Consider the following 23139-nt stretch of genomic DNA (forward strand, 5'->3'; position numbering starts at 1 on the left):
ATTGGAAAGGAACACAAATAATGTGAAGAGACACTTTCTTTTTATACTTTAGTCGGAAGTCTCCGTCTCTTCGTAATTTTTAATCTCTCCGTTGGTTGAGTGGTCGAATGGTGGCCATGATGACTATGAGATTGAGTTCACTTCAGATCACTTTTCAAAGATTTCCAATTGTCATCATTCTACGGGGACACAAATCTCTGGATTCTTCTGGTTGAGAGGAAATAAAGTGTTGTTTGGCAACGTGTTAACCGAAATGATGATATTGTGTTTTATGGCATCAAACTTCCGAATTCGGGAGAATATCAACAGAGAGATCAATGTTTTCAGAAACTCGTTACAAGAAGCAAGTGTATTTTTCGAATTATTTTTTTTTCGAAAAAGAATAAAGAACATAAACATTATTTTCTGAAATTAAAAAGTCCGAAATAAAAATAGCATACAAATATTTCAGTAGACCAATTGAAGCTCGAAACCCGTACTTTTCTGGGTAATAAACGTCCTAAATAATATACAGAATCAAAGGTCGATCAACAATTCAAAAAAATAATTTCAGAATGACACAGTGCTGAAGTTGAACATTTTTCACTAACAAAATACAATTTTGATTTGACATTTCTTTTTTGAATTTTGGAAGGATCTGATGGTTGAATTGTTTCTACATATTACAGATTCAAACCGATGTATAGGTTTCAATTCAGATAATGGTCTGAATAAATTTTATGAACATCTGTGAAATATTTAACTTCCCTAACTTTGTGTCAACGTGAAAAACTGCAGTTCAAACCATACAACACATAAAAGTGTGGTATTGCAGGTATATTACACCATCTCATTTCAGAAAGGATCTATGTTTATCTTCTTCTTCTTCTTCTTAACACTTTCAACATTATTTGTAGCGTCTTGAACTGATAAACACTTGTGATAAACCTGATAACAGAACACTCAACATCTCTTCTGAACCCAGTGAAAACAACAACAGATGACCGAGCTCTGGATCGATACGAATGGATGTTTGCTCTGTGTCTCTTCTTCTTATCTCATCATTCTAATTGGGTCATCCTAGTATATCTATCCATCTCTGAAGACAGTCGCCTCATTGCATCAAATCGTTTTTTGTGCAAACTTAGCACCATCACTACAGTTTTTGATATTTCAACGCCTTTCATTCCTTAATCCGCTTACAATATGTGTATGTTCAATTCTTTTTAAGAGCCACCTGAATAACGGACTCAGACTCATTTCAGTCAAAATGCTACGGCTCATTCTCTTCATTGCTGTCGTTGGTTCTACGGTGTTTTGTAGTCGAGAGAAAGACTTTCGGATTCGAACCAATCGGATATGGGAAGAGGAAAAAGAAAAGAAACCGGTAGGTTTAAATTCAGTTAATTAATTAAGAATATAATATAATTCCTTGTATTAAACAATCTTAATTTCAATCAGTTGAATGTCTCAATTTCAACTTTTCAGTACTCTGGACGATGGCAAGATCTTGAAACTGATCCATATGATAACGTAGTTCATTTTGATGGAGAAACACATCTCGCAAATGTCAAACAACTGACTTTCGAAGGAATGAATGCTGAAGGATATTTCAGTTTTGATAATTCAAAGCTAACACTTCAAGCCACTGGATACGGTACTGATTGTGATCAAATCTACGAATTAGATCTGAATATTGACCCAAAACTTCAAACATTGAGAAGAATTAGTACTGGATTGGGAGGTACAACATGCTCATATTTCTACAAAGAAGAGGATAACAATCATAGATTGTACGCTGGAAATTGGTGGAATGTCAAGATTGATGTAAGCTTCCATTGAACACAATCATCTGTTTTAATCTTTTTGATTTCTTAATAATTGTGATTTATCAGTAAGTTTGTTTAGCTTATCGTATTGGTTTCTAATCAGTTTTGAAGGAGACCCAGAAAGAAATCATAGGTGTTGGATTAAAATCAAATAATGAGATGGTGCAATACATGATAAAACTCAAAGGTATTTCTTCAACTTGAATTTTTCTCCAGAATCACACTGACGTATCGAAGACGTGCCCTCAAAAACAGTGTGCAAATCCACAAACGGATGAACTGAAACAACTTTGCAATACCAGTTACACTTGGGATATTTTCGATGATTACGATATCTTCAAGGTACTTTTGAATCATTCTTTTATCTATATTCATTTTGATTCACCATTCCAGGTTGACCGTTACGGAAACTTCGTCCAACGCCTCACTGATACTCCAGGATATGATGCAGAAGGTGTCGTCTCTCCGGATGGAACAAAAATTGCATTCACTTCAATTCGTTCGGGTGATTTGGAGCTGTATGTTATGAATACTGATGGATCAAATCTGACTCAAGTAACGAATGAGCTCGGTTATGACGGTGGATCATTCTTCACTCCAGACGGGAAACGATTGATTTTTCGAGCAAGTCGCCCGAAGACTCCCGAGGATATTGCAAAATACAAGAAGTTGCTATCATACAACCTAGTTGAGCCTATTGCAATGGAGTTGTTTATTGTTGATATTGATGGAAAGAATATGAGACAAATCACACATCTTGGTGAAGCGAATTGGGCTCCATATATGTTGAATGATAATAAGAGGATCGTATTCAGTAGTAATTACAATGCAGCAGCAAATGGATTTGGAGCTTTTAGTATCTTTATGATCAATGACGATGGAACTGGATTAGAGCAAATTACGTTTGGAAAAGACCAATTCAACTCGTTCGCAATGCAAAGCTATGATGGAAAGAAATTGGTTTGGGGATCGAGTAGAAATGGAACGAATTATGCATTGAATTTGTTTATTGCTGATTGGATCGATCATCCAGGTACAACAACTAACACAGTAATGAAAGATACCACCACAACAACGGACGCTACAAAATCAACAGACAAAACATCCACAAACAAAAATTTCTCAATTGGAGATAAAACAACAAGCACAACAACACTAACTGATACAAAGCCATCGTCAGATACAACCACTTCGATACCATCAACTTCTACAACAACAACGACATCAACTACACAAAAGACTGAAAGTAAGCTATTTGACTCATTGAATACCTAACAAGCATGCTTCAGCAACCACTAAAACTTCTGTTCCATTGTCGCTTCACACGATATTTTCACTTGTTCTAATCGCATGCTTCCACTAAGATCTTTGTGGTATCACTTTTTGTTTCCAGATAATATAAGAAATGTAATTATCTTTCAGAATGGCAGTGGTCTCGTGGAGGAATATAAATATTCCTGTAATTTCGTCTCAATCTCTCCGTTTCTATCCTGCTAAAATAAAATTTTTCTAAAATTCCATTATTTCTTTCAAATTCATTCATTCAATATGTCAGTTAATAAATCGCCTATTTTGATTGTTGATGCACATTCGAACCCATCAGAGAAGAAGAATACTTTGAGCAATCATCGCCGTAACTTGATATGGATCACAGTTAGACGACGGACGACGATCCTCCAAATATCCTTTTTTCTCCGCAGCCACTTGTCTCGGAATACGAATCGAGCATCCACGATTAGCAACTCCCCATGAGAATTGATCAGCTGAACTGGTCTCGTGACGTCCTGTCAAACGACGCAAGTTGTCTTCTCCGCCATGTGGATCGTACACTTTCATTGCTTCAAGATGTGTTCTTTTCAGTCCTTCCATTGCTGCTTCGATTGCTTTTATTCCACCAGGAGCACGCATTTCAGCAGTTGAGAAGTTTGTATGACATCCAGCACCATTCCAATCACCCATTGTAACTTTTGGTTTTGGATCAAGAGAAACACAAACACCGAATTGTTCGGCGACTCTGAAAATGAATTAAATTGAATTGTAGTTGCCAATTAAATGATCGGACCTGTGTAAAATGTATCTGGAAATCCATAATTGATCACCCATATCGATTCCTTCGCATGTTCCAATTTGGAATTCCCATTGTCCAGGAGTCACTTCAGCATTTGTTCCAAATATATTGAGTCCAGTATGAAGACAAGCACGATAATGAGTCTCAACAACTTCTCTTCCAAATGCACGATCTGCTCCAACACTACAGTAATATTTGCCTTGAGGAGCAGGGAATCCATGTTTCGGCCACCCGAGCGGATGTTCATCCCTATCAACAATCAAATATTCCTGTTCCATTCCAAACCATGGACGAGTTTCACGGACTTCATGCATTATTTCAGCACATGTTTGGCGATGATTAGTGGCTGAAATAAAATCTGTAATCTCGATTTCTCTGTATTAGTACCTGTTGGCTGCATCTCATGATCCAAAGTGTCACACATCACCAACTTATTGGCACCGCCCAAAAATGGATCAGGATAGGCAGCAACTGGACGCAAATAACGATCAGAATCACGTCCTTTCGCTTGTCCAGTTGATGATCCATCATAATTCCAAATGGGATAATCTTCTATTTTCTTTGGAAGACGATCAAATGTACGAGTCTTGGAACGGAGGTTTTCACCAGTTCCATCAATCCACACATAAGTTGCTTGAATTTTGGTTGGATGTGGGCGGAGCCCCAGAAATTGATCAATGACAGCTTGGCCAAGTGGCATACGCGTCTCGTAGTTCAAGTGTGTCATTTTCTGCTGAACACACCAGATTTTCGGTGTTATTGCAAGCACCCACCAAAACTTACGGTTTTCCTAAAAAGTTTGTGTCGAGTAGAGAAGAGCTCGTAATGAACTATTTATGAACATTTTTTCTACAAAGAAGAACTTATCTGAAAATTCAATCTTAAGGTTATCGGAGTAACACGTTTTGGTTTAACGAGGGAACACGTTTATCGAAACAGTTCACTCTTTTACTACATAGAAAAAAGACAAGATGAAATTTTGAAGGAATGTGCATAGGCGGGTGGCGTTATAGAGAAAGCTAATAACATAAGAATTCTAAAACGGAATAAAACATTGAAACATGTAGACCTGAGAGGAAGGATTTCATTTTAATACGAGGATTGGAAAGAAGATTCTTTGTTATTACGGTTGCGGAAGCTTGGACGTGGTCCATCTCGGCCGTCTTGACACTTCTGTCGATAGCGAGCAGCATCACGTTTCAATTGTTCTGGCACTTCCTGACCAGATTTTTCGAGAATCGAAATCAAACCATCAAAATTTGAACGATCGTTCCACCACATAAAACTCATCGATTCACCTTTGCGACCAGCTCTTCCAGTACGACCAACACGATGGACGTATTCTTCGATGTCCATAGGAAAATCGTAGTTGAGAACGTGCCTAAAGTATTGACATACTTTTGAGTAGTTGTCTTAGAATAGACTTACGTGATATCGGGAACATCAATTCCTCTGCTCGCGAGATCCGTAGCGACCAAAATCTGAACCTCTCCGGTTCTCAGCATCTTCAGGGAAAGCTCACGATCTGATTGAGATCTTCCACCATGAAGTCCTTGCGAATTGATTCCTTTCATACAGAATTCGGATGAAAGATGATCTGCCATCACTTTGGATTTGACGAAAATAATCATTTTGTAACTGTTTCCGTGAGCGTTGTTGAGAAAGTTGACGATTTCACATACACGTTCGAATCGGTTTTCATGGGGAATAAATTCAAAGTGTTGAGTAACACTTTTGCACGACTGAAAAGTAAAACGAGATGAACACTAAGTTTCATTTTATTTTTTCAACAAACCGTCAAGTCAAGACTACCGTTGACAGCCATAATAGCTTGCTTGGTATATCTGTCAGTCAGATTTCTCACTCCCTCTGGCCAGGTGGCGCTAGTCAACGCAACGAGCCGATCAGGACGAATTTCAAAAAGAATACGACGGATGGCGGCTTCGAATCCCATATCCAACATACGATCGGCTTCATCCAAGACAACGTAAGTCACAGAAGCGAGAGAAATTACTCCATCGTTGGAAAGATCGGTCAATCGACCAGGAGTCGCAATTACTGAAAATGGTTTATAATCGATGCACAATCCGGAAATAAGTACCGATTTCTACTCCGCCTTTGCAAGATTGCACTTGTTCCGATCTCGAGCCACCGCCATACAAGCAAACACTTTTGTAGCCGTTATAACTGTACTTTTGAACTTCACCTTCAATCTGCTGAGCCAATTCACGAGTTGGACTGAGAACGAGGACGAACGGCGATGGTTTCTTTTCGTTTTTCTCGTACTGTGCCAGTTGAGCATCGATGTGTAGAAAAGCAGGAAGCAGAAATGCAAGTGTCTTACCAGATCCTGTCTGTGATACTCCAATACAATCTTTTCCGCAGAGAAGAATTGGCCACATTTGTGACTGAATCGGGGATGGTTTTTCGAACCCATTTTTCTCAATTTCGGCCATAATTGCCGCTGAAAGTCAGAATGAACATTTTCATCAGGGAATCTAAATTCTTACGATTATTTCCAAATGCCTGCTTGAAAGAATTCACTGGCGGCGGGATATCAACTTCCGAGTCCTCACGAAAAGGGTACACATTCATGACACCTCCATTAGAGTAAAGCTCCTTGAGTTGTTCTTCTGAAAGATGTTTCTGCTCATCAGGTACTTTATAAAGATTTCTTTCGATCGGCTTCATCCAATTGAAGCTTTCATTTTCCAAGCGTTCAGCGATTGTTGATTCGATTGTTCTCAAAGGTTCCGGCTCTGGAAACAATCCGATTTCTTCGTTTAATAGAATAATTTTTAACATACCAACTGGCTTTTGAATAAGTTTGAGTTGCATTTTCCCAAATTCGACAAAAAATAATGAAAAGAAGAAAACTGAGCAAAAAGTTGCCAGAATAGTTTCAATAGATTCAAACTTTTTCATTGTTCGTTGCGAGACCATCATACTGTAATTTTCTATGGCCCTTTAAGACAGTGCGCCTTTAAAGCACTTTTTTATTAAATTTCGATTTCTTTTATTCTCAAAACCTCAATATTGATCAACTATAGTTTTATGAGGAAAAAAGACATATTTTTCTTATTGGAGTTTTTTCGAACCCGTATGTGGGAATTCCATTCGAGCGAGTCCTTGTCATTTGAAATGCATGAATGTCCGAAGTTCTAATGATGATCTCCTCTTTCCTTCAAACTTGTATGGTGATAGAAAGTCGACTTGAGTACTACAAACTATTATTCATTCATCTGGTGTGCTCATTTCAAAACGGTTTTCTTTTTCACTCTTTCTAACTTTTTCAAGTTATTTCTGACCTCGTCCCTAGGGTCTTCTCCGTATTTTTACGCATTTTGCTTTTTTTTGCAGGAAGCTTTGAATCCAATGATTCTTCAGAACATATTATAGGCAATCCAGTGCAACTCAATTATGACCTTCAGTCACTTGATTTTCTACAAACCAAGCTGAGAACTTATTTTTCTGGATCGGTTTTAATCCACATTTCGACCTATCTCTTTCCAGTAGACCAATTCAGGGAAATAACAAAATGTCGACCCAGAAATAAGAAATTCTTCTTGCAACTCTTTCGTTTTCCTCTCATCAATCTGTTCCGCGAATAATGACCAGCTCCATATCCTTTATGGCCTCCATCTTGGTGTATTCAATACTCATCCATCTATTCAGTCCCTATTCCCTATGTCTCTTTTTCATGTTGGTCGGCTCCATTCGAAAAGACATCTCAATTGTAGCGTCATATGATTAAGTACAAATGTATAGATGTCAATAACTAATGTTATACCCAATTTCTTTAAAAAAAAAACGAATGCTTGCACTGGCATCCCATAATCAAAAATTCCCGCAAAAGTAAAAGCACTAAAAAGTGGCGTTTTGGAACTTTCTTCCACATCAACGCTTTGCTTCTATCCCATAGATTCTTCCCCTTCTTCTTCCGTTCTTTCGAAACAATTTCGGATGAAACGGAAAAAGTTTTTTTTTGAAAAGTGAGAAGAGAGCAGCAGTTCGATTTTAATTCTCAGTCGCCAGAAGGCATCCACTTTTCTTCTTCGCCTTTTCCGCAGTACAACAATTCTGAAGTTTGGAGAGAGAATTCTAAAATGTTCTGAAATTCCTTTACAAGCGTTTATATTCAAGGCTATAGATATTTGCCCTCAAACCAAATTCGTCGTGTAGCTCTTTACTTGTTATATGAATTACGTCGGATAAAAATACATTTTGTTTCGAATGATTAATTAAGATGCCGTTTTTTAATTATTAGAACGAGCAATTTTTTCAACTGTCCGGTACACTTTTAAAAAGGGTCATTGCAATGATCATTGTTGTATCTACTGGACGCTCTGTGGTTTTGTCTATCTTTTGATGCAATAATCCGTCCTTTTACTTTTCAAACCTCTTTTTGAGAACTTTTAACGTTTTTGAGTTTCCGTTCGTTTCCTTCACTTATCAGAGAAACCGATCTCTCCGGGTTTTCTTTCACAATTTTCTTTTTCGTTCTTTGTTTCTGCCTGCTCCAATTGTATTCTGTTTATTGCAAAAAGGAGCTGATATTTTCCTATTTTCTGTTTCCGAACGAAAACCAACCACAAAAACTTGTTTTGCCATGGCATTACACATGCACAATATTCTGATTTTTAGAAGAATTTAGGATTCAACAAATGGATAGCTTGCGAATATTTCAGTAAAAATGTTTTTTAAACGTTGAATCTCATAAACTAACGAAAGTAAAATTTCACATCTTGATCGAGTCAGGGTAACCTTACAATTTTTCAATTATTCATCGTGATCTGTTCATTCCTGTTTTTCTGATCAGGAATACATCCATATTTGCTTTCAACTGTCAGCGTTGTTCTTCGACGTATTATTTTCATTTAAAATGTTCGAGATTATTATAGAAGTACTCAGTAGAAACAACTCTTCGGAAGTTTGTTTACCAGAGAGCATTCGTCTTTTTGGTCTCCTTTTGATTATGACAAAAAAGACAACTTGCTTCTGGTGTTCTACTAAGTCAACGACTTCGCTTTCTCGCTTCTTTCCTTCATCTCAGGAAAAGTGTCCCTTTGACGAGGAAAAACGGAAGGAAGTCAATTGTCTCCGTGCCAAAGAGCGGCAGTTTCGTCAACTTTTTGGTGCTATTTTTCTGCTTTTCTGTTTTTTTCTGTCATCATCAAAAAAGTTCTAACGAAAAATAAGGGGCACAAAGAAATGTGCTAGACGTCCCTAGTACCCTCATCTCTTCTTTTAGCTCAGCCAATCTTGCTCTTATTATTCTCGATGACAGAGAGAAGCAAAAAAGAGAGTGAGAGCGATGATGTCGTGTTGCGTTTTTTTTTTCTATCGAATAGAGGATGTGACGAAAAAGAAGAATCGGAGAAGAATGAGGGGAATGATACATGTTTTACGATCTTCTTTTTTCTTAGTTTTATTGTTTCTAAACTCTCGTAAATCCACACTTCAAATAAAACCTTTGCCTCATCGACAAATTTTTCGAACTCGAGATTTGGTGGTAGAGTTCTATCTGAACATTTATTTAATTTTCTTCACAATTTTTTCTTCCTCGAGTAACATCATAATAATATTTTCAGTCATCAATCCGCAACTATGCGGATTCCCATAGCGTCTCATTTACTCGCAACAGTCCTCTTCTGCAACACTATAGCTGACATTTCGGGAACAGTTCAATCAGATCCCTGTCTTGATGGAGTTAAAGTGAGTTATTCGTTTAATTTTTATAAATACTGATGAATTATTTAGAAAAAAACTTAAGACTAACTTTGAAATTAGAATCCCTTCCGATTTCCTGTCATTTTTAGTTGGACACGTCTTCTTTGTACTTGCCATCAGCATACGCTAATATGACACCACCGTGGCAACGAGCAGACGGAAGTATGGCTCAGGTTTGTTCTCGACGTCATTCAAATGTGATTGACGGTAATTTACAATAAAAAAATGTGAAACACGTCTTGCAGGTTACACGGAGCACAGGATTTTCGTTTCAGTGGACGTGGATGAAATCTCTTCGTGTGAAAGGATTGAACATAATGGTGGAAGATTTAATGGCATTTCTTTTCGACAGTGAATGTCTGTTCATTCCAATCGGTCCTGCTGTGCGTGTGGCTATTCTCGGACAAAGACCAGTCTATCTATCAGGAGAAGTTAGCTGTGAACTTCATGATGTTCGTTGTTCTTTCTCATGTGTAGTGAATAGTGTATTTATATTTCATTCTGACAAATCGAAGTCCGCTGAAACTTTTCGCATTCTAATTTATTCTTCAGCTTTACGAGAAATGTGTCTCCAAGTACGGCGCATCTGTGTGCTCTCTATATCCGATGGAAGACGATGGATGGGGAGCGTACCGCTTGGAAATCGGTGACGCGAGCAGCAACCACAGCACGGAAAAAATGAAAGCAGAACCAATTGTTCTTCACGAATGGAGATCTATGCTTGGCAAAGCACCGGAGAAATGGAGATTCACTGTTGATACAATGGCAATGTACGATGATCTAGCTGGTAACATGTTCGTAATCGATCCATTAGGAAAAGGATATATCAACAGCTGTGAGAAAGAGTTGGTCCCAGCATCTGATGATTGGAAACATTGGAGTCAAGAGCAGTCATTAAAAATTATGGGGCAAGTAGTTGAAAAGAAAGCGAGCGTTAATTGTTTGATTTACAGATTTTACGAGTTACGAACCGAAGGATTCTCGGCGAAAACTGATTCACTCTCGAAATTCATCAAAAAAGAAATCAATGGTATTGATAAACGCGTCGCTCAAAAATTCTACTGCGAAAATATTCTCAGTGGAGTTGCAAATCTAGAAGGAAGCACTCCCGTATGTCACACGAAATATCCGGATAAAGAAGCAGCTGATAAAATCGCAGATGTGAGAAAAATCATGATTCACGAACTGGGTAAGTTCAGTGCGATTTCAAAAATGTACTTTTGAAGTTTTGTTTTTATATTTGTTTCACAAAAAATTATATGCTTTCAGGTGATGTGTGGAATTCTTCAATAGGAAAAGCCGCTGATGAGCTGGAAGCGGTTTTTTGCACCGACCGGCAGTTTGTTGAAATTCGCTCCCGTCTTCTTCACAAAGTTCCTTCTCGTCATGATGATCAATGGGTTCCGGAGGAGCCGAAAATAATCGAAGATGGACGACCAATGATAAATGATAGTTCTCAGATTCACGCTCGGCCTATTCTACATATGGCTGCTGAACCACCAATTCTACCACCAGATTATCCTAATTCTCCACACGCTCAGCCGAACGAGCATTTGGAAATAGTCACACCTACTCCATTGCTTGTGGAAGGGGGTGGAATGGATCCCATTGCTATTCAAGTGAACACGAATCGTGTCTTGGATCCTATCGATGACGACTCTGAAGATCAAGAAGAATATATTGAAGCAACACGACAGGAAATCGGAACTCCAGCTGAACCAGATATAGGAATCGATTATTCACATCACAACTCGGCGAACAATAATATACCAGTTATGCGATTTGACAAGGTGGAAGAGAGTGGTTTGTCTGATGTCTCTGCGTCTGCAATGGAAGTCGCATCTTCCGATTCCACGTCGTCGAGAACAGGAATAAATCTTCTTACTACGTTTTCAATATTTTTTTCTTTTTTGTTATATATTTGCTAATCTAAGTAGCTACATCTTCCTCGCTTTGAGTATTTTAGGAGGATAGTTGATTTTGATATCATATTACTGTAATATCGGCTATTTTCTTTTTTACAAAGATCTCAGTTTATTCAGATTTCTTCCCAGCTACTTTTTTTTCCCGTATTCTACTGTCATTTTTATCTTTCTGTTTCATTTTTTGTTTTAAACTGCTTTTATACGGTTTTTCTAACGCCCCCGCTTGAGAAAGAAGAAGAGTTGTTTCATACTTATTGATAGTTTTACGCCAAAACAATTATAAAATATTTTCAGAAGCAAACATAAATAAAAGCATAGAAAGTTGTTCAAGAGGAACAGAATCACATGAAATCATCTGAAAGGTTTCCAGCGTCTTCGTCGTTGCGAGTTGTTCCGGCATCCCAGTCTACATCTTCATAATTTTGAATCTTCTTCTGCTCATTTTTAGCCAACATCTCCTTTTTCTCGCGATCCTTTCGTTCCTGTTCTAGCTTTTTCAACTTTTGACGCTCTTTTGCATCGCGTGCGTCTCGTTCTTGCCTGTAAATGAAGCACAGCAATTTAATTTAATTTGAAAACATATTTTGAAAGAACTAATTCGAAAGAGTTCAATTTGTTTATGGATTCGCTCTTTTACAATTAACTCACTTATAGTCAATGTCTCCTTTCCAACGAGTCTTTTCCAGTCGATTGACGATTTCGTTTATCTTTTTCTCCACGACAGTATGCTTAACTTGCTTATGACTGTGGAATCCAACCTGAAATATAATTTAAATATAGTTTTTGAGGCGATACGCTATTTGTCTCTCTTTCGTTAATATAATCACTTTAAAATAAAACGTTTACCTGTCCGACAGCCATGTCACCGGTTTTCTTGAGATTTGACCACATAGTGTAGACGATGGCAACGTTGTTCAATTTGCATCCTTCAATTGAATTCTGCTTAACCAGTTGACAACAATCTTCAAGCTGCAAAACTTCTGCTGGTAAATTCGGAGTTCTTCATAACCAACCAATGCTTCAGGAATTGAATCGATTGTCATTCCAGGTGTGAGTCGAAGATAGACGTGGGCAGAAGAGAGTTTGTCAACGTGGAACCATACGTCTTCAGGCCATCCATACTGCAAAACTTGAGCTTGAGACACATTTCTCTCGAAATTATTAATACCCACCTTAATCAAATCTTCGTTTTCAACCTTATCAACACCCATGTAAATGGTTACCGGTGGGCTGACACTGTTCGATGTGAACTTGATGACCATGTCTATTCGATTTTGATTCAATACCTGAAATTGGACATATTATTCAAACAGACAATAAATACAGTTTTAGCAAGAAAATGTATACATTTTAATGAAAAAACGGAGAAGAGCGCCAGCACGAGATTGTCGCCATGGGTTGGCGCATTTTGTATTTCGCGAGGAAATTCAATTTTGATTTAGATATTTGGAAAGGACAAAGCTTTTGTACAAAGTATACCAAACTTCGCGAAGTACGGCGCACCCATAAAACAAGTGTTTCAAAGATTCAATAACTTGATTAAGTGGATAAGATTTTACTTAAATTTAGCAGGAAGCAAAGGTTTTAGAAATAGTGTGTGAACTTTCTGCTTAAACTCACTTTTATATTTTCCTCTAAAAGTAATAGTGAAGTGAAGGCTGAAAAAAGTTAAAAACACTTGATTTCAAAAACCCATCTAAGACTGTCTTCATGTTTATTAAACGACTTTCCTCAGTAGAAACTATTTTAAAGCGTTCGCTGTGTTTCAATAACCCATAAAATAATCCAGACTTGCAAGATTCCGGGCCGGCCCGGTCGGCCCGGATTTGAATTTTTGAACTTTTTTCACTACAATTTTTTGTCCAAAAATTTATTTTCTGAAAATTTTTCATATTTTTCCTGAAGTATATTTTTCAAAAACCTTCGAAACCTACAAAAAATTGTTTTTAAGAAATATTTTTCAAAAAAAATCTGGAAATTTTCGAAAAAAAAATTTGAATTTTTTTCAGTACTGAACTTCCGGGCCCACCGGGCCGGGCCGGGCCGGGCCGGGCCCTGGAAATTTTCATTCCGGCCCGGCCCGGCCCGTTGCAAGTCTGAAATAATCAACTGTCTTTCGTACATCTTAATATTCTGTGCTATTATTCGGTATTATTCTTCATTAAGTGACATATTGTCCTCCTACCGTGGACTCTCTTCTCCATTCGTACTCTTCGACCAGCTGTCTCGTCGAATGCTATGTTGGCACGTTGCCAAGTCCCTCCCCTTTTCAATAGTCACGAGGGCAGCGGCGCGAAACGAGAGAATTCAAATAGAGGGAAAGAGACAGAGCAGGCGGTTCAGTCGCGTGATTGCTATCGTTCGCGCTATTTAAAACGAGGAATGGATTGTGCCGAAGGACCATTTATTGAAGGAGTGCGATTCAGAATCGCCAAAAATACAACAGAATGGATAAAAGTAAAGATTTCACGAATTTTGACAAATAAACGATGGAACAGTTTAGGAAAGGGCACATGTGAATTTGAAATTTATTAATTTTTTTGGTCTTTTTTGAGATGTGTGCAGTAAGACGAAGCTTTGTTTGAGAAAATATTGAGATCTAACTGGGCTTCAACTTAAGAACACATGTCTCATAAGAGTTGGGGATGGATAGGGAGAGGATTGAGTTTTGATGGATAGAATGGACGTTGAGTATCATTTGTTGTAGAACACAGGGGCATGAGGCAGGACGACATCAGCCTAATGGTTCTTCTTATAGGTGGCGATCTCGCTTTCGTATCTCTTCTTGTCGTCGGCAGCCTTCTTCTCCCATCTCTGTAAAAAAACAGTTAAGTAAATCTCAGGTAACATCTAGTGCATCTAACTTACCGATTTGTCTGTGAGCTTTCCCCACTCGACTCCAGCGGCTTTGGCGACATCAGCGACTCCCATTCCTGGCTTCTTGATGCGCTCACGGTTCTCCTGCATCCAGAAGAAGAAGGCGGACATAGCGCGCTTTGGGGCATTTGGGTCCTTGGCCTTTCCTCCCTTCTTGACCTTCTTCACAGGCGAAGCCTTCTTTCCAGCGGCAGCCTTAGCCATCGTTAGTTGGTTTGGTTGTAAGTTTCTGAAAAATAAAAATATGAAGAAAACGCAGAATAAAAAGAAGTAAACGTGGTAAGATAGGAGAAGAGAGGAAGGCAACCATTGCGGATGGCTGCGAAGCAAGCGAATGAAGAGGGGCGGGCACAAAGACAACGCTAGGCCTCCTCTTGCCCAGGGTCGTCTTTCTCCAGTGTACGTCTGTGTGTGCGAATGAGAGAGGAAGGCGATTGAGCGAGTGAGAAGAAATGTATGTGTGTTGGCCAGTCAGCCAGCCGTCCTCAATGCGTATGTATGTGCGATAGAGGAAATGGGTGTGTTGGGCTGACTGCTGCCTTGGCGTACACAACGCAGAGCCGCAACGCGTTGCGAATGCAAAGCGGTCGGAAAGCGCGACTGCTGAACAACCACCACTGAGAAGAGGAGGAAGACTACGCACTATGGCTGCTGGCGGAGGCAATGGATGACTTCTTTTGTCGGTGTGTTGGGAAGAACAGAGAAGATGCGAATGATGAGATGTATTTTTGGGAAGAGGGAAGCGATAGCTGGAGAGGATCTCCGTTACAAGATCTAGCACTAATGGATTTTGCTCTATGAGCGTGAGCTGGCCAACAGGTAATAAACGAAATTCTTGAAAGTGGGACCTACAGTAACCAAAAACCAAACCATTCAGGTTAAAGCTTAATAATTGATAACAACTTGATCTCACTAGAACCTAGTACATCTTTCGGAACTTTTAGAAACTATTGATTGAATCAGAATTGGTTGGTTAGTGACCAAATGAAGAATGAATCGTTTTTGATGTGTTGTTAGTAAGAGGCTGGCTGAGGCTGTTGGGCAGGCCAAGTGAAAGAGGCGCACGCATATTTTCGCGAATGAAGGCGAGCGTAGGACACACTGCGACGCGATCGATAGGCAAGTGGCAAACAACTCGTTTTCGTTCGCGTCTTTCTCTTCTGTCTACTTGCTGGCCAAAATGCTAGGAAGAAAAGGAAAAGAAGTGTTGGGTGTGGGTCTATTGGGACCGTGCTGAGAAGGAAAGGGGTAAGAATATAACATAGAAGGGTAACAGTGAAGAAGAGAGCTCCGGATTGTAGAGCGAAGAATGAATCGGAAGACAACTAGTCATCGTATTTTATAGTACAGTCCGGTGGGTAGGTGGAGCGACAGTAGAGCAGGGATGTGGGCGGAACCAGCACCGACGACACCCTGGGAAGATCTTCATCAAACCTAGAGACAGAAGATGGATTGGATAATGACGTGGCAAACAGGTTACGTACATGCCCTGGAGCACTGAAGGAAGTAGAATAGCTCGGATCGATCAAGAGGAGAAACATGTTTCAATGAAGATGTCATGATGATCGGAACAAAAGTGTAAAACACTCGCTTTTACGAAATGGACTTAATCCAAAAACAGACTGTAGACCCAAAATCTTCGGTTATTAATTAACATGATGATGGGAAATCTTTCTAAAATGCACATATTGCTCTTCAGTATCTCTCAACCGACATGATTTCAACGTAGTATTTCATTCATGTATTTTTATAAGATATTAAGACTAGTACATGATGATGATTGACATCAATCAATGTACTGACCGATTAGCACAATAGTGACCATTTTTCATTGTTCTTCTCGAGACTGACGGGAACACAGGTGTGATCGCCATATAGGGATTGGCAGCTGGCCAAGAGGGCTTGGCATCATGCCAAGAACAATCTTAGCATCTGTTGTATGTACTCGCTAGGGTATGTCGTGCATATAGGCGACGTCAGCAGGCCAAATGACTGACCTCTCTTCGTAAGAAACCATCCAAACCGCACGCGAACAATAATGGTGTCGTGTGGTGTAGCACTGCACCTTCACCATCGTCCATTCAATCGCATTGCAAACAAAGACGCGAATGAAGGCCAACACCAGACACTGTCGTTCTTTTCTTCATAACGCGAATGACGGGTACAATGTAAGTACTTCGTCCAACGCGAATGAACAACGCTGTCCGTTTGTGTCTTTCTCTTCGAATGTATGACAGAAAAGGCGGCAAGATAAGAGAACATCGGTGCGAGGGTATAATGACTGTAGAAAAATTGTAAGAACACACGAGATTTTTGAGAACGAATGAAAATTAATTGGTGGCAATCGAAGTTATCTACATAAAAAATATTCGGAACTGAACTAATGTAAATACTTTTAAAACATGGTGCAAAAAATAACAAGAAGTCTGCAACATAACTATTGGCGTTCAAGGAAGGAAATGGAAAACAAAAAGCACTTTCTCATATGCAGAGGACGGATAAAATAGTTAATACATGTCTAGAAAGTGGTATTAACGAAAGGAAGGATTATGAAGTTATCATATTTTGTCTCCATAAAGTGCACGAATATTCGTGCCATAAAAATTTTCGCGAATGAAGAATTTGAATACGTATCAAAATGAGCGAGCGAAGAAAATACAATACCGACTTCTAAGAAGGCACGAAATCATTTTCATTAAAAAATATATTTAAAAGTTTACTGGATGGGCAGAAATAAGAGAAAAGTATACAAGAAAAAATGCATAAAGGAAGTAGGCCACACCACAACTGATCGTGTACCATTATGATTTAAAGGCGCACAAACTTTTTCGATTAGGTCTCATAACGCTTAACTAAAGGTACACAGCGTGCCGCACTCGGGTAAATTTACTAGATTTTAATTTGATACAGATGGGGATTTTAAACGAAATTGTCGGAACTTTTTTATTTCGATAATATCATCCATTTACTTTCATGAAGTTTTCAGGAATCTGAAGACAGACAATTTCTTTCTTATTTTTGTTTCTTCCAGGTCATACCACATATGGTATACCACACGAGTCCACGAAATACAGTCGGTATCTTTCGCAAAAGTCGACATTTAAACCTGAGTGAGTCGATTTTTGAATTCACCGAGTAACATTCCTCCTGACACCAAAAATTGAAATGTTCTTAATAATCGGACAATTCTCAAATAGTTTTTTTTTTTAAAATACCAGTGAGCATGTCGTTTTGATTCTCTTGTCTTTTGACTTTCAAAATATAGGTGAACTTGAATTTTGGGTCTAGCCAAAAATGTTTTCGTTTAATCATACTGGCCGTGACGAGAATTTCCACGGCCCTGCCCGGCCCGGCTGAAAAAGTTGAACTGAAATTTTGAACGAAATTTTGAATTTTTTTGGATTTTTTCCCAAAAATGTCGAATTTTTGACTATACTTCAGAATTAAACCAAAAGCTAGTTATGCATCAAAAATTTAAATTTTTAATGTAAAATTTCAAAAAAATTAGTAAAAAACAGGTATCTTTTTTTGAAGCCGCGCCTTCGTGCCGTAAATTTGCAAGTATGTGTTTAATAAACAATAAAATTTTCGTCTGCGGTGCTCTATCCAGAGTATCAAAAAGCTATCAAGAGTATCAAAGTGTTGTTTTTTCGTGAGTAGTTATTCTTATTACTTTTCAGTTTTCTCTTTTAAAAACTGTCTGCGCACGTGACTAATCCTCGATCACTTTCCGATTTTTCTCTCATTTTTTGCTTTCTCCGGTTCTGCCACACATGTTACTCTCATTGCTTGGGTTGTTCTCTCATCTCTCACTCCTCTAGTTTTCTCTGCGCGTACCTCTTTCTCATAGTCTCTGAAAATCTTCTTCTTTTCTTCTTTTTCCCCTCATGCACTTGCTAGTTTGGCACGTTTCACTGAATTCATCTGTTTTAAAAAAAGAAATTATCTTTCTCATCAGCGATATAATGATATTCTGATATAATGAAAAGTAGGAATATCCTATCGAATGGTTTTATTGGAACAACTTATACCAAGTTAAAAAATATTATATGGAACACTTACTCCCAATCCAAAGGTTTTTTGTGCCAAAGCCTAATTCCATTTGATTGGGATAACGAATTGCAAAAATTTGGTAAATCCTTTAAGATTTTTATAATCATTATTAAATAGTGATCGAAATGTTTCATTTCATGTCGTCGCTGGTTCGAAAATTCTCAGACCTCCCGACAAAATGGTTACATTGAATGTTCATCTTTTTGCTTTCATTTTCCTGGATTTTCTTTTTGACTTCTATAAATTGCAAAGAAATTTCACACTTTAATGGACCTACCCACGAAGAAACCTTTCCTACCCACGAACGCAAAATAATGCATTTTTATGGCAGAAAAATGCAAAAAATGCATTAAATTGCATTCGTGAATAGAATTAAATTGCATTAAATGGTACAAATTTTCTTCGTGGGTAGATCCATAAGGCGTTGTCGCACTATCCTCACTCTTTCCGTTGTTTTCTATCAGTTAAACTCAATACTGAAGAAACATAGACGACAGAGACACTTCTTTTACACATTCGTTTGGCATACAGAACATGTTTTCCCTTCACCGACTAATACTTAGGATTTATTTAAGGAGATATAAAATGTGAATTTTTTTCACAGTGAAAAAAAATTACGATAAAACAACTTTTTATCCACTAGTTGGATTCCGTACTAGTTTATTTTCTAAAACCACGCATGAATTGCTTACTATTGTCCATAGTTTATTTATGTTTTCAGATGCAATCGGTTGAAACAGAACATCACAATTGTTCAATGCCGGACGAGCCGAGCACATCTTCTGGGCCATTAACCCCCGGTGATGTGTATTTCTCACCAAGCCCTTCCCATGAAGATGATGACTTCGATACTATTTTCACAGATGGGCGAACTCCAGTGGCGATATCCCCTAAGTTAGTCCCACTTTGCTAAGTTAGCGTACTATTAACATTTCAGCCACTTAAAAAATCATCCCCTCCACAAGCCAACTGGAACATCGGAAGTGTTAACATTCTATCCAACTATGGAAGAGTTCAGAGATTTCAGTCGATACATCAGAGTGATTGAACAGAAAGGAGCACATTTAAATGCTGGAATCGCTAAAATTGTTGCTCCTGAAGGGTGGACACCGAGACCTTCAAAAAAAGATTTTTCTGATGTAGACAACTATGAAATAACACAGTAAGCTTTTTTATATCTACAGAATGTTTCGATCTCTCATCAAGGGACGACTTAAAATTAGAATCTAAATAGTTATTATTGAAATGGAACTCAAAGATAAAAAAGTGAGAATGATAATTTGATAGCTTTTCAATTCCAGACCAGCTCGTGAGACAATCGAAGCAATGGAAAAGCCAGGAGCTTTCTTCAAGCGGAACGTAACATGCCGTCGAAAAATGCCAGCTCGTGAATTTCGGGACATGGCTCTCTCAGCTCAATACCGTAATCCAAAACCGAATTTGGAAGGAATTGATATCGAGAAGCATTATTTTCAAAATATCCTCGAAGGAGAGCCCATTTACGGTGCTGATACAGAAGGGAGTTTCTACGATAAGGAAACCAATGAATTTAATATGAATCGTCTCGGAACACTTCTCGATAATACAAATCTCAAAATCAAAGGTGTAAACACGGTATATTTGTATTTTGGAATGTACAAAACAACATTTCCATGGCATGCTGAAGATATGGATCTGTATTCTATTAACTTCCTTCACTTCGGAGCACCAAAATACTGGTTTGCAATCAGTTCCGAACACGCAGATCGGTTCGAACGTTTTATGAGTCAACAGTTTCCTTATCACAATGAGGCTCATTGCAAAGCCTTTTTGCGACATAAAACATTTATTGTTACTCCTGAACTTCTCCGATCAGCAAACATTCCATACGCAACAATGATACAACGTCCTAATGAGTTTATCATAACCTTCCCACGTGGTTATCACATGGGATTCAACCTAGATTACAATCTTGCTGAATCCACGAATTTCGCCACTCAAAGATGGATCGACTATGGGAAAGATGCCGTTCTTTGTGGTTGTAGCAAAGATTCAGTGAAAATAGATATGGCTCCTTTTATGGAAATGTATAGACCAGATGAACATTCGGCATGGATTACATATTGGTATGGTGATGAACGATCTGAATGGGTTCCAAAAAAGAAAGAAACGAATAAGAAACGACAGCGTGCAATTCCTTGTGTGACGCCTGCAAAAAGAGCTCGCCTGGCAGCATCTGATGGATCATGTTCCGATGGCTCTTCTGGGTGTGAAACCGAAGAATCATCTTTCATGCGTTCTCTTCCGGGATACAGTATGTCCAACTACCAATTAAGATCAGACAGTGATGGAATGCTGCGAAAGTATAAAACAAATACAAGTCAGTTTCTGATGTTTCATTTTAATATGTATGTCTAGTGATTTTTCCAGAAGAACTACGCTCAGACAGAATTGATTTTTTCAAAGAGCGGCAGTATAACAGCGGAAGAACCCCCGAGTGGCCGCACTGTTCAGTGTGTCAATACTTTCAGCCGCTTCATATGATGGCCATAAACGAAACTGTGCCTCACTCGTAAGTTAGATTTTTAAATTTTAGTAACTTTCATCGGGTTTTATTTTTAGATCACGTCGTCTGATTCCTACTTCATGTTTTTCAAAAACAAGTGAAGAAGATGAGAAAGATGAGGTTACTTTTGATCGGTTACTTCAATGTTCAAACTGCGAAGTCACTGTCCATTCAAAATGTTGTTCCGGTGATCAACCGAATTCTGATGAAAAGTGGCGATGTCCTAGATGTCGGAATAAAACAGACGTTGAAATACGAACTGCATCTTGTCAACTTTGTCAACTTCGTGGTGGTGCACTTATTCCATGCCAAATCGGGAAAGACTCCACATGGGTGCATGTGATATGTGCTCTATTCAACCGACGAGCTGTTTTCAATAACCCGGACGGACCATCAGCATGTTTTGTTGAGCCATCTCCACGACAGCAATCAGAGACTTCTTCGATGCCGCCTTTGCCTGAAGAATATCGTTCAGAACACGGAGATATGTTCGAACATTCAAGATGGGAATGTGTTGTGTGTCATCGAACGGACGTAGGACTGATACCATGTGCCCATTGTATCGAGGAAGACAAACCAGTGATTCCTGCTTTAGCTCATATCACATGTGCTCGTCGTGTCGGTTTTGTTTGTGAAGTAAGGGATTTTCCACGTGGAGCTGTCATGATTTGTCAGAAACACGAACATTCCTACTTGATCAACAAATCACTACAAGATTATACCAATATTAAAGTTGGCGATAATGTATATGTAGAAGAGGAACAATGTTCCAGTGGTACGAAACATTTCTTGTCTGGAAAGATCCTCCGAGTTGATAAAAAAGCTACAGTTGTCGTCGATTTTCTTGACAATAGTTGCAGTAGAGACAATCTTGTAGAGGACATTCAATCGTGTGAATGTCTCTATTGTGAAAATGGAGATCATCAATACGGTGCCAGGGTTAGTTAGAATTTAAGAAAGCTCCAGGCAGTAATTGCTTTATATTACAGGTCAAAGTTGTTTGGGACGACAAAAAAGTATACGACGCATATTTCCGAGGCAAAGGAGTTATGAGTGAATATACGATAAAACTGGATGGTGGTCCTGAGGTAAAATGTCCTCGAAATAAAATAAAATCGAAGAAAGAATATAAGAATTCTAATAAAACCTAATCGAGAATATAATTCGTAGATATATCTAATATCTTTTTAATTTCCCTGTCAACCTCATAACATGATCTCTCTTTTCTGTGAGTAATCGTTTTAGATTACGAAAAGGAGAATCTCTATTGCAATTCCTTGAAACATATAAAACTCATAAAGTGTTAGTGGAGTGACCCGCTTCCTATACTAGTCACTCACTTCGTTTGTTCATTTTTCCTGTAAAATTCTACCTGCTTTTATATTTTTCTGTACTTTTGTAGTTTTCTGAAAACATTATTCCTTGCGTATATTAATATATTCCTGTGCAACATGTCTAATAATCGGTATCGCTTCCAATAAAGTATTTATATGTATTAATTGTTCAACAATTTACATGGTTTCGCATACTAATCGTTAACCCTCGTATCATATTATCATGAAAATTCTTATCTAATCTTCCTTTTTTTGCAGTAGGGATAATATTTTCAGAAAAAAGATCATAAAATCTTTTTGTTGTCTTCTCTTTTTAGTTCCGCACACATGGCGGACTGACAGCTGTTGCTTCAGTGATGCATCTTCCAATTTCATAAATATGTTCTTATTGAAAGTGAAATCTCGTCTTCACGGTAGAAATAAAAACATTTTTGGAGATTTTAACAAGTTTATAGTGTAGCTCAATCCTACCTCATTGTGATTCTAATTACTAGATTTCTTGAAAACTTTGTGAATACTCTACGCCATACGGGACATTATCATTGCTGATTTCTTGTTTTCTATTTTCCACGTCTTTCGCTGAACCCAAAGATCACAACTCAAACATTGAAATCAACAAAAACAGCTAATTTGATGACAAGGTCAACTACTAGTTGAACAGTGTTTCGATTTCTACAAAGAAAAGCGCCTTTTTTCATTTTTTATTTTCTTCTCTGGTCTCTCCTCATCGAGCTTTTTTGTTTTCTACCCCTCACCCCGCTTATGCCACAGCGGTGCTCCGGCCGATGACTCTGGGACA

At 38.4% G+C, this 23139-nt stretch overlaps 8 protein-coding genes across 8 annotated transcripts; 4 read left to right on the top strand and 4 right to left on the bottom strand.

Moving 5' to 3' along the window:
* Positions 1-1249: 1249 nt before the first annotated feature.
* Positions 1250-3171, top strand: GCK72_005837 (uncharacterized protein; the record flags this gene model as incomplete). The annotated part of the gene is made up of 6 exons (XM_053725361.1): positions 1250-1366; positions 1468-1806; positions 2025-2150; positions 2202-2841; positions 2989-3054; positions 3098-3171. The coding sequence occupies 6 exons, from the start codon at positions 1250-1252 to the stop codon at positions 3169-3171; spliced, it is 1362 nt and encodes a 453-aa protein (XP_053589555.1).
* Positions 3172-3356: 185 nt separating this feature from the next.
* On the top strand, positions 3357-4219 carry GCK72_005838 (uncharacterized protein; the record flags this gene model as incomplete). Its single annotated transcript, XM_053725362.1, has 2 exons — positions 3357-3461; positions 3995-4219. 2 exons carry the CDS (start codon positions 3357-3359, stop codon positions 4217-4219), a joined length of 330 nt encoding a protein of 109 aa, XP_053589556.1.
* Positions 3408-4603, bottom strand: GCK72_005839 (uncharacterized protein; the record flags this gene model as incomplete). Its single annotated transcript, XM_053725363.1, has 3 exons — positions 3408-3822; positions 3871-4180; positions 4264-4603. 3 exons carry the CDS (start codon positions 4601-4603, stop codon positions 3408-3410), a joined length of 1065 nt encoding a protein of 354 aa, XP_053589557.1.
* Positions 4604-4965: 362 nt separating this feature from the next.
* Positions 4966-6714, bottom strand: GCK72_005840 (uncharacterized protein; the record flags this gene model as incomplete). The annotated part of the gene is made up of 6 exons (XM_053725364.1): positions 4966-5257; positions 5305-5618; positions 5672-5934; positions 5978-6340; positions 6387-6635; positions 6684-6714. 6 exons carry the CDS (start codon positions 6712-6714, stop codon positions 4966-4968), a joined length of 1512 nt encoding a protein of 503 aa, XP_053589558.1.
* A 2769-nt stretch (positions 6715-9483) lies between these two features.
* GCK72_005841 (uncharacterized protein) lies at positions 9484-11534 on the top strand (the record flags this gene model as incomplete). The annotated part of the gene is made up of 6 exons (XM_053725365.1): positions 9484-9591; positions 9696-9779; positions 9852-10058; positions 10159-10514; positions 10560-10795; positions 10876-11534. The coding sequence occupies 6 exons, from the start codon at positions 9484-9486 to the stop codon at positions 11532-11534; spliced, it is 1650 nt and encodes a 549-aa protein (XP_053589559.1).
* Positions 11535-11872: 338 nt separating this feature from the next.
* GCK72_005842 (uncharacterized protein) lies at positions 11873-12793 on the bottom strand (the record flags this gene model as incomplete). Its single annotated transcript, XM_003109065.2, has 5 exons — positions 11873-12071; positions 12180-12289; positions 12378-12500; positions 12545-12652; positions 12704-12793. 5 exons carry the CDS (start codon positions 12791-12793, stop codon positions 11873-11875), a joined length of 630 nt encoding a protein of 209 aa, XP_003109113.1.
* Positions 12794-14270: 1477 nt separating this feature from the next.
* Positions 14271-14612, bottom strand: GCK72_005843 (uncharacterized protein; the record flags this gene model as incomplete). The annotated part of the gene is made up of 2 exons (XM_003108803.2): positions 14271-14345; positions 14400-14612. The coding sequence occupies 2 exons, from the start codon at positions 14610-14612 to the stop codon at positions 14271-14273; spliced, it is 288 nt and encodes a 95-aa protein (XP_003108851.1).
* A 4606-nt stretch (positions 14613-19218) lies between these two features.
* GCK72_005844 (uncharacterized protein) lies at positions 19219-22157 on the top strand (the record flags this gene model as incomplete). Its single annotated transcript, XM_003109062.2, has 6 exons — positions 19219-19355; positions 19399-19623; positions 19763-20820; positions 20871-21012; positions 21063-21945; positions 21996-22157. 6 exons carry the CDS (start codon positions 19219-19221, stop codon positions 22155-22157), a joined length of 2607 nt encoding a protein of 868 aa, XP_003109110.2.
* Positions 22158-23139: the final 982 nt, after the last annotated feature.

This window comes from Caenorhabditis remanei, chromosome II (assembly GCF_010183535.1).
Source record: "Caenorhabditis remanei strain PX506 chromosome II, whole genome shotgun sequence".
In the NCBI taxonomy this organism is placed as follows: Eukaryota; Metazoa; Nematoda; class Chromadorea; order Rhabditida; family Rhabditidae; genus Caenorhabditis; species Caenorhabditis remanei.